Below are 11,041 nucleotides of genomic sequence, written 5' to 3'. Positions count from 1 at the left end.
GCCTTCGTTATAAAATTCCTCACCGGTCTTGATCTCGCGATCTCAGTGGTCACAGGTAATCATCGCTTAGATCTGTTACTTCGTTGTGTGTTGGAAAATGATAATTTTCTTTGATTATCTGGGAAATCTGTAGTATGGCCCCATTTTCCATCCCGTTATTGGTTATCGTTGCCTTTTATTTTCTCCTAGATAATTCTTTCCAGAAGATTATCAATTTCATTAGTTATTTCAAAGAGTCAAGTTTTGGCTTTGATATTTTCTACTGCATGTTTATTTTCTGGTTCAGTAATTTCTGCTCTAAACTGCATTATTTTCTTCCTTGGATCTTTCGGGGGCGGGGGATTTAATTGTTCTTTTTTTTTTCTTGTGAGGGATGTTTAACTATTTTTTGAACGTTTCTTTTGTAACATCTGCATTTTACGTTGTAAGATTGCTGTTGAGTACTATGAGTACTTAAGGATCAGATTAGTTGCATCAAGTTCCGATGTGTCATTCTTGCATCACGTTTCCGTATAAAGTATTTTTGACATTCATAATGATTTTTCCTTTGACCAGTGAGTTATTTAGGAGTGTGTTGTTTAATTTCCAAATATTCGAGGATTTTCCAGGTATCTTTCTGTTATTTGATTCTCAGTTTGTCTTTTTTTGTCAGAGAACATACTTCGTATTATTTCTCCTTTTACAATTTGATGGGATTTGTTTTAGGGCTCAGAATCTGTTCTAACTTGGTGAATGTTCCGTGTGCACTTGAAAAGAGTACGAATCCCAGTGTTTTTGGGTAGAGTGTCTTATAAACGTCAGTTAGGTCAGATCGGTTGAAAACATTGTTCAGGTCGTCTATATTCTGTCAGTTAACTGAGAGGAGCGTTGCAATCTGCAACTATGATTATGGTTTATCTATTTTTCTTTCAGTTCTTACAGTTTTTATTTTGTGTACTTTGAAGCTCTATTCTTGTGTGCATACACATCTAGTATTGTTCTGTTTTCTTAAATAAATTCATTTCTTTATCACTGTGTAACGTCCTTCTTTCTTGCTAGTAATAGTCCTTTTTCTGAAGCTTACTGTGTCTGATATCAATATATCCATTCCAGCTTTAGTGTTTGCGTGGTATATTTCTATCCATTTATTTTCAACCTATCTATGTCTTATATTTGAAGTGTGGTTATTGTAGAAGACACGTAGTTGGCTCTTAACTTTTTTTTTAATCCGTTTTAACAATCTCTGCCTTTTGATTTGAATGCTTAGATCATTTACCTTTGATGTTACTATTTATATGTTTCCATATAAATCTACCATCTTGCTGTTTGTTTTCTATTTGTCTCAACTCTTTTCACGTTTTTCCTCTTTTCCTGCCTTTTTAAGAAAAACTGATTTTTTTTTTTTGAATTTATATTTTAGGCGAGGCAACCCTTGGTTGACTTCACAGATTGCAAGGACCTTGTCAGCTTACGATCCGTTATTTTTTTTATTTTTTATGCCTACAGCTCCTGGTCTTCTTAGGTGGTCTCCCATCCAAGTACTAACCAAGCCCGATCCTGCTTAGCTTCCAAGATCCGACGGGATCGGGCTTGTTCAGGGTGGCGTGGCTGTAGACAAGAAAAACTAATTTTTAAAAACAATTCCAGTTTATCTCCACTATTGGCTTATTAGTCATACCTCTTTTACAAAATTATTACTGGTTATTCTAGAGGTTATAATAAACTTTTTTAACTCATCGCAACGTACGTTCAGATAAAATCATGCTGCTTTGCACCCGCTTTGCACGTGGCGAAAGATGCGCCCCTCCGTTTCCTCTGCCTGTCTTCTGCGCTACTGTTTTCCTGCATTTTCCTTCTACACCTTACAAACTCTACAATACTTTGTTACTCTATTTACTTCAGGTAGTCAGCTATCTTTGAAGGCAATTAAAATGAGAAAACCCCTTTTTGCCATTATCTTTACCATTCTCGTGCTTTTTCTTTCTTTTTGTAAAATGTTCATTTCCATCAGGTGGCCTTCTGCCTCGAGAACTTCCGTTAACAATGCTTGGCAGTACAAGGCTGCTGTCAGTGAATTCCCACAGCTTTCGTTTGTCTGAAAAACTCTTTATTTCACTTTCTTTTTTTCTCTAATTAACACTTGATTTTTGTGAGCAATTTTAGGTTTACAGAAAAGTTCAGAATAGAGTTCCCGAGCTCCTTAACCATGCGAGCCTGCCCCGCCCTTCCAGAGGACCATCAGCACGTTCTCGCCCTCTGCCGAGTGCTGGTGTGAGGTGCGCCATCCGGCCGATGCCCTCACCCCTCGTCTCCCTGGCCCCTGCTGCTCTTGCAGTCAGCCCTGACTGGGGCTCCTTCGGGGCTGGGCCTGGAACCCCAAGCTTCTTGCCCCGAGTCGAGAGCCTCCTGGGCTGAACCCATGGCTGTAGCTGCGTGCGTGGCTGAGGGAGAGAAGGAGCAGAGACAGGAGGGCTGCTTCCATGGCTGTGTGTCCGGGGAACGAGGCCCTGTAGAGTTGAGCTACCTTTTTTCTTTGTATTTTAAAAAATACAAAAATAATACTTGCTTGTTGAAACATTGAGCAATTTTAGGCGTTAAGTAGTGAGGGTCGTTCCCCCCCACCCCACTACAGTCTTAAGTGACGATTGTGAACAGTTCAGTTTATATCTTTCCAGGCTTCTCCTTGAATGAGTGTTTGTATGTGTTTATGTGAGTACGTGTATTGCACACATATTCGTAAACATAACTTGTGTTAAGAAAAGGGCTCATACTGTGTGTAAAATTCTTCATCTTGTTTTTTCATGTAACGTATCATGGGCATTTTCCTTACAGGCACCTTTGAAAATGGTCACATAGTGCGCCAGAGTGTAGATGTGACATGATGCATTGACAGGCGTTTTGATTGCAGCTCTTTGCTTATATTATGTATGATACGTACATAGGCCAACACGCTGGAGGGCTTGCGGTGTGCCACGTACCATGCCCTGAGCTCCCCGTGCGTGACCTCATCGGCTCATCATAACCCTTGCCTGAGGCACCACGGTCGCCCTCTCTCCTTGCCGTTGGCATAGCTGACAGTGGGCAGCACTGAGGCTGACGCTTCTGGCCCCTGCTCCTCTCTCTGACCTCCCCAGGTCACTCCAGCAGAGACTCTGGGTTTTCCTAAGAGTTGGTGCCAACGCTCCAGTTTGTGTGAGTCTCTGTCGTCTGTATTCGCTGCAGAGGATTCGTCCCTGCTTCCTGGCTGGCTCTCCCTCCTTTCCTCGCTGTCTGTCCTTCAGAGGGCAGGTCCCTTGTGACTGCTCCAGTCTGGATGCAGCTCTGTCTACCCACTCTATGTGACCCTTGAAGTGGATTGAGGGTCTTAGTTTCTTGATTTCCCAGGGGAAGCTGATGTGAACGTGGCCCAGTGAAACGTAATCAGCGACTTTACAGTGTCTGCTTCGACTTTCCCAAACCTCCTGGCTGCCAGATCGCGACCTTCCATCCCAGGGGGCGTGTAAGTCTCTCTACGGTCGGACTCGAGTTGATGGATTTCTTCCTGTAGCATTCTGGGCCAAAAGACTGCCTCTTTGATTTCACATTTCTCATCTTCTTTTCCTGCAAATCAGGGTGGGTTTTTGACCTGAGCCGATTCTCCAGAAGCATGGCCAGAAATGACATGTGTCGCTCCTGCACTGTCAGGTACTTGGGGGCAGAGGCAGGTAGGGGTTCCTTTCCAGTTGCTGGGGTGCTGCTCCCTGTTCTCACACAGGCCACCATACGCCACTCCTTCTCACATGGAGTTTTCCCTTCATCAGTATCTTTGTTTAAAACCGCTTTATCGATATACAGCACAGTGGTTAGACGTTTACATAATTAAGTCTACTACCCACCTGGCACCACGCATGGTTATGACAGTATTATCGACTGTATTCCCTGTGCTGCGCTTTACATCCCCGTGACTGTTTTGTAATTACCAAGGTGCACTTCTTAATCCCTTCCCCTTTTTCACCCGGCCTCCCCTCCCCCTCCCATCTAGCAAGCGTCGGTTTGTTCTCAGTATCTATGAGTCCGTTTCTGTGTTCATTTATATTGCTCTTTAGATTCCACATATAAGTGAAATCCTACGGTATTTGTCTTTGTCTGTCTGACTTACTTCACTTAGCATAATACCCCCTAGATCCATCCATGTCATCATAAATGGTAGATAGCATTTTTATGGCCAAGTAATATTCCATTGTATATATGTACCACATCTTCGTTATCCAGTTGTGTGTTGGTAGGCACTTAGGTGGCTTCCATATCTTGGCTATTGTAAATAATACTGCAGTGAACATAGGGGTGCATGTATCTATGCTGTACACCTGAAACTAATATAAAGTAATACTGGATGTCAACTGTAATTGAAAAAAAAAAAACAGAAAAAATAAAACAGCTTTATCGAGGCATATTTTTCATGCAGTAAAATTCACCCCCTTTAAAGCGTCCAGGGACCTGCGTCTGGATGAGTGTGTAAGTCATGCGGCTGTCACCGTCCTCAAGTCTGAGCATTTCCATCACCCCCTCGTTTGCCCCTTTGTAGTCAGCCCTCCCCTCCCTCACTGCTGTGGGGGCAGGCAAACCACTGATAGGTCTTTCGATGCTAACATTTTGCCTTTTTTGGAATTCATATAAATGAAATCGTATGGTGTATGGTCTTCTTCTGTCTGGGCGCTTTTACTTACGCGTTGGAAATCTGTGGCTGTTGTTCCACATTTTGTTGCTGAGTCGTATTCCCTTGTATAGATGGCCTGTATTTTACACGTACACCGACTCCCCAGTGAACGCACATTGGGATTTTTCCATTTTGTGACTATTACCAATAATGCTGATATGAACATTTGCGTACAAGTCTGTGTAAACATGCTTTTTTATGTCATTTGGGTAAATACCCAAGAGGGAATTGTTGGGTTGAATGATAAGTGTACATTTAACTTTTTGAGAAATTGTTAAATTGTTTTCTACATCACCTTGGCTGTTTGGCACAGACATTCCTGTCGCTTTATATTTTTGCCAGCACTAGGTACTCTTGATGTAATTTTTTTCCTTTCTGGGTTTAGTGTTACCTCACTGTGGCTTTTTAAGAAAATCTCTGTGTTTTGTTCTGTCTTTAAGCTTTATTTTGAAATGATGTTAGATTTACAGAACAACTGCAGATACGGTACAGATCGTTCCATATTTATAGCTTGTGCCCAAGTCCTCTACTGTGGTGTTTCTCAACCAGGGGACGTTTGGTCTCCAGTGGACATCTGGCAGTGTCTGGAGACATTTTTTGTTGTCCCATCATGGGGTGGGGGGCAGCCAGGGCTTGCTGCTGGCACCTAGTGGGCAGAGGCCATCGAGATTGAGATGGCCATCGAGATTGAGATGGCCATCGATCCCTCTTTGGGCCTTTTCCTTCTGCATTTATTTGTCACTTAATTCCCTCCCACTGTCGTAGGACCTCTCTCTCAAGTCTGTGTAGGCCTGAGAATCAGTCAGAGAAGGAGAAAAGATTTTCCCTTATCCCAGTAGATGGTTTTGACCTCCAGTGACCTCCGGACTGGGGGAGGCAGCCCTGTCCCTGTAGGATGTTGACCCGCGTTGGCTGTTTCTGGACACGCTCACCTCCCTCGGGATGGGGGCCGCTGACTTCCCCTTGTTCCCTGGGTACGTCACCTGCCCGTGGCCCGCGTCCCCGTGGTCAGTGCTGCTCCGTAACTGTGTGTCGTCTCCTGTCTCTCCAGTCAGGTCATCGCCAGAGGGCTGCTCGATATCTTCCGGGACTTCAGTAACGACGAAGGCGACTTCTTAACGGTCATGGCGATGGCGATCCGGCTGTCCGAGGACGCAGGTGCGTGCCAGGACTGTGTGCTGTTACTTCTCGCTCGTGCGTCTCCAAGAAGTCGTCTGTGCGCAATGAGCTAAGACAAAAACTTTATCCATCGATAAGTGTTAAGCAGTGTCCAACCACGAATGGATTTTGTCATGAAGAATGGGTGCCTTGCTTGGCATCAAATTATCCTTCTTTTTAGAAAATTAAAATGACTACTGCCTGCGAGCGCTCATTGCCCTGGCAGTTAGGCCTTTTGTATTTTATGAGTTCTGCCAGACCACTGGTTGCTAAGAAACACCAAATCAGAAGTCCTTGGGGTTCGCACAGTCCCAGTCGGTAGCTTCCCTTTGATCTCCGTGGACTAATCTTGATTTTTCTTTCTCTTTCCCCCTGTCCACCTTTGCTGTCCTGCCGTCCTGTTTGCGGGACTGAGACACTAAGCCACCTCCCCCAGCCCTGCCCCATGGTCAGGTGGAGTCAGATGAGCCAGCGGTGGGGTTGCCAGTGCAGACGCCCTGAGCCCCTTATATTCATAATAATGGGCAAACAGCTTCAGAAAGTTTCCGAAATCTTAGGCTTGCTTTAGATTTTGATCATTTTAACTGAAAATGGAAAAATAAGCCTTCCATATTGCTCCTGCATTAGTTTAAAGTATTCATAAGACTATGACACGATGCTTTTAAAAAGGCCCAAGCGATGTTTCGAGTCCTTAAATAGATTTCTCTTTATAAATGAGTCACTGTGTACAGTGCCGAAGCAATTTCGTATTTGCGTTAGATTTAATGCGGTGTATTGGCACTAGAGCCACTCTTGTTTAATGCTTCGCCTTAGAAATACTTGGGACGCGTGCATTGTGGGGGAGTGCATTTATGAAAGAATTACTCACAATGTGTACTGGCTGGAATTTAAATAAGCACAGCCCATAGGTCTGGCACATATGCCATTAGTCGTAATGGCTTTTGGACGCGGGCCCAGCGTGCGGACTTCTTGCTCCGTCCTTGGTTTATATGTGGCTTGTTATAATAGAGTCATCATTCTCTCTTCATTTTATGTTTTCATATTGCCGTAGGGCTTATTAGCTTTTTAAGCCTGTCTGTAGCATAAATACTCTAAATGGGAAATGATTTTTAAACTGCATTTGTCTAATTTTTTCGATGAAGTATTTTAGTAAGAAAAGCTAGAAACTATTAGTATATCCTATATCAGATGCCTGGCTTATTCTTATATAATTCTTTTTTTTTTTTTTTTTGCTTTTTATTGCTGCAGAGCCCACAGTGCGGACTGAGCTGATGGAACAGATTCCTCCTATTGCCATTTTTTTACAAGAAAATAGATCAAATTTTCCACTGGTGCTCTCCGAATATCTCATCCCAGTTGTGGTGAGGTACCTCACAGATCCAAACGATCAGGTGTGAAAGTGCTAACCTTAAGGTGTCTGTAGCAAATCTTCTTTAGTCTTATGTAACCGGTATTCATAATTCAGAATAAGCTTTTTAGATTTAAGTGCCTCAAGATCACCAGGTCTATTCGTGCCCAGTTCCTCATGTAGGAAGATACTCATTCTAATTATCATGAGACGATTTTTTTAAAACTTTTTATTATGGAAATTTTCAGACACAGACAGCAGTAGAGAGAATATTAAAGTGAACGTCTATATACTCTTCACTCAGCTTCAACTCTCATTTGACCAATCTTTTTTTCATTTTTCTTACTGAGATAAATTCAACCCAGATAAAGGCGTTTCCCAGATACTGTATCATTTCAACTGTGAATGCTTCAGTATTGCACTCTTAAGAAATACAGACACTTTAAAAAACATAATGACAGTACCATTATCACAAGTGTAAAAATTATCAGTAGTTCCTTAATGTCATCTAATATCTAGTCGTTGTTCAAATTTGCCCAGTTTTTTCATAAATCTGTTTTTTTCCAGATAGTCTGTTCAAATCAGATTACATACGAGGTCCACACATTGCATTTGTAAGGATTTAATTTTTAAATTATTATCTCTTAATTTATAAAGTTCTCCCTCCCTTTGCCCCCTGCTTTTATTTGTTGAGAAAACTAGCTATCAGTGCTGTCGGATTTCCCACATTTGGGATCTGGCCAATTGCATCCCTGTAGTGTTGTTTGAGATGCTCTCTGTTTTCGGTATTTCCTACAAACTGGCGGTTAATTTAGAGGCTCTATTAGACTCAGATTTTTTGTATAGCATAGTGAGTATATGTTCTAGGTGCTGGACTTCTGTGTTTTTCTGCTGCATCAGATCAGCAAGCAAAGAGCAGCATGGTTACCAGGTTCAGGTTTTGTCAACTTTGTCTGTTCTTTATGAAGTTCTCCATCAAGATAGTAGCAACCATTGGTGATCTTTGCCTAGATTCAGGATTTCGTTAGAGGCTCCAAAATTGTGATGCATTAATTCCATTGTTCCTTCCTACTTCAATAGCTGCGATTCTGTGAAGAGCTTCCCTCTCAGCTGTTGGTAACCCTGAAACCTGTTTATCTAGGGATGACAGGATAAATGCTCCCTGCCACCTTTATTCACCAGTTTCTAGAATAATTAATTGGTGTCCTCACAATCTACAGAGGTGACCAATTAGGTTTTCAGAATTTATTTATTTCGAAAATTAGTATGAACTTGTGAAGTTTAACATATTAAGGGTTTTCATCCATCGTAGTCATTATTTTTGATGATTGAATTGTCTTGGCTTTGAGCAGTGTGAGCCCTCAGGTCGCCTCCTGAGTCTCTGTGCTGTGACCACGTGGACTTCGATAGCTCTTCTCTGCCCGGAACTGGCCATCGCTCCAAGGAGCCCTGGTTCCTTCAAAGGGGAGACGGTGATAGGAAACCAGAGTGTGGGTACTGGGCGTGTTCATCGCTACGAGATTAGTCATTCTTCTAGTGACAGAGCAATTTATTTTCTTAAAAAAGTAAAAATTCCTCATGAGTGCGTATTGATATTTCCAACTCAAATTTAGGGCTGTAGGGCTTTTACTTATTTAGTTTGTGTATCTATATATTTACACAGTACAAACCTCGCTTCTTATAGCATTAACACGCACGTGTGCGAGCGTGTGTGCATCCAAAATAAAAATAAAAATTACTAACAACACGGTAGGATTACTGAGTATAGTCTAAGCGTTCTTCACAGTTTGGTTTGTTTTGGGCCCTCTCCCCCGGAGATGCATAGTCATGCCGACGTTTCTGCGTTTTCAAGTCACTTGCATTAACCCTTCTCTTTGTGGTTAAGCTGACACATTGATACGCGATTAAGCTCATTTGTTTTCATTTATTTTTTATTTTTAGGAATTACTTTAGCTTTTACTTTTTGATTTAATTTAGATGTATAATTATTTAAAATGTTTTTACGTGATTCCATAGGCGAACTGCAAAACAAAGTACATTCAGAGAAATCGGACTTGCATCCCTATCCCTCTCACCTGTCTCTCCCTCCCCTATAGGTTTTGAGGGCTACCCTAATAAACCATTTTTATTAGGTTTTGTTTTTTCTTTTCTTTAAAAAAACACACACAGATAACTCTGAGCAAGTGTGCATGTGTCCTTGTATTCTGCACCCTGTGGTTCCTTTCTCATGTGCAAGGTGGCTGCTCTTCCTGGTGTTCTGTCCCTTGCTTCTCCTGCTGTCTAGGTGATCCTGGAGATCATCGGTCCTTAGCCAGCTAGGGAAAACGTCCCCGTTCCTTTTTTCTGGCAGTGTGCTCACAGGGCACATGTGGCATAGCGTATCATTAGACATTTGAGTTATCTCTACTTTTTTGCCAGTTTAAAATTGTTGCAGCAAATAGCCTTGCATTATTTCTGTGTCAGTTATTTGGGGGGTGGATTTCTACAAAGGCTAAATGTATTTGTAATTTTTTAAGCTATGCCAAGTTTTCATCGTCGTTATTTTCAAGAAATTCTGCATTTTTGGCATGTATTTCTTCCTTGATCTAAGCATTTCTAGAAGAGCAAATGCTCCCTTTTGACTGTTAAACGGTGCGACAGGATTAAATATCGTTTTCAAATAGGGGAAAAAATCATCCCATTTCTATTCTCTTAACACTTTCTGCACTTTCTTCTCTAGGTGCTTACACTTTGCCCCACGTGGGAACGGTCCTAATGTGAGGCGGTTTCTTCCGTTCGTTCGTTGATTGCGACGGGTCTGCGCACTCACAGGAGCACGTGCGGTGCTCCGTGCTGGGGTGAGGAGGGTTTGCCCGGAAAGCTCCCCACGTGTCGACACCGCGCATCTCGATCTCCGTGGTTTTAACTTTGCTGAGTGCGCGGACCTCTTCCAGCTTGTTCGACGCGGAGAGAGAGCGTCGTGGAGGGTGCCGTGTCATTCTTCTGCGGGCTTCGTTTTTTCCTTTGGATACAGTCTTGAAAATGAGATTACATTGGGTCAGGGGATTTGACACTTCCTTAACCTTTGTCATGTGTCATTACCATGTATTCGATTCCAGAGGGTGGCTGCAGGGAGCGTGGCTTGGACCCCATGCCCCAGCACGGTGCCTGACACCCAGCCTATTTGCTGGAGCGGTGGCCGTGGCCCGGCACAGGCCCTCCTGCTGCCAGCCCAGCCACTTCTGCACCGTGACGGCCGCCCCTGCCCCACACCTGCAGTCACTCTTCCCCGCTGCGGTCTCGGGAACTGCCTGTCTTCTGGAGTCTCACAGGTGGACTCCGCTGTCCCTGCGCCCTGAGCCTTCCTGCCCTGGAGGGCTCTGGCCCCGACTGCCACGGTCCTCCCGCCTTCCTGTTCTTCCTCAGCTGCTCCCTCTCTCCTCCCACGCGTCATCACCCTCCATTTCTCGTCCTTTTGACTGTACTTCCGCCCCCTGGCTCTGCCCACCCACCGCTGCCTCCACTCCTGGTCGCCCAGCTTGGCGGGCGTGTCTCCATTTCCATCGTAAACCCACAGCCCCTCGGGTGCACCCCCTCTTCTCCATCCCTGTCATCTTTAAACACAGAAATACGGTGACGTCATATGTCGCAGCCCAGGCTCCGCGCGGGCTGCTTGTCCTCACGCTGCCATCGATGCCACAGGCATCTACTCAGTCCCTTTTGTTTTGCTGATGCTGATCTTGTTCCCTCCAAATGCCCCCTGTCACAGACGCTGGCGCTTCCAGATACCTACTGGCCTTCGGGCCACTGGGGGTGCCCGAAGTCCCTTTTGAGTAAGGACCCTTACTTCCGCAAGGATGCAGATGTTTTTGCACGTGAGA

The 11,041-nt window shown here is 43.8% G+C and overlaps 1 protein-coding gene and 1 pseudogene across 3 annotated transcripts in view; one reads left to right on the top strand and one right to left on the bottom strand.

The window, feature by feature from the left end:
- Nucleotides 1-11,041, top strand: part of LOC105296080 (serine/threonine-protein phosphatase 4 regulatory subunit 1-like) — a 72,837-nt gene that overhangs the window by 22,080 nt on the left and 39,716 nt on the right. For all 3 annotated transcript variants that reach the window (XM_011366016.2, XM_023534100.1, XM_023534101.1), the window contains 2 exons: nt 5,727-5,833; nt 7,082-7,224. In XM_011366016.2, coding sequence (XP_011364318.1) covers nt 5,727-5,833; nt 7,082-7,224 — 250 coding nt within the window. The remainder of the gene's footprint in view (nt 1-5,726; nt 5,834-7,081; nt 7,225-11,041) is intronic.
- On the bottom strand, nt 1,477-1,595 carry LOC111743683 (annotated as a pseudogene).

Source organism: Pteropus vampyrus, unplaced genomic scaffold (genome assembly GCF_000151845.1).
Source record: "Pteropus vampyrus isolate Shadow unplaced genomic scaffold, Pvam_2.0 Scaffold118, whole genome shotgun sequence".
Lineage (NCBI taxonomy): Eukaryota > Metazoa > Chordata > Mammalia > Chiroptera > Pteropodidae > Pteropus > Pteropus vampyrus.
Note: the sequence above shows the minus strand (reverse complement) of the source record. Positions and strands in the feature narration are given on the sequence as shown.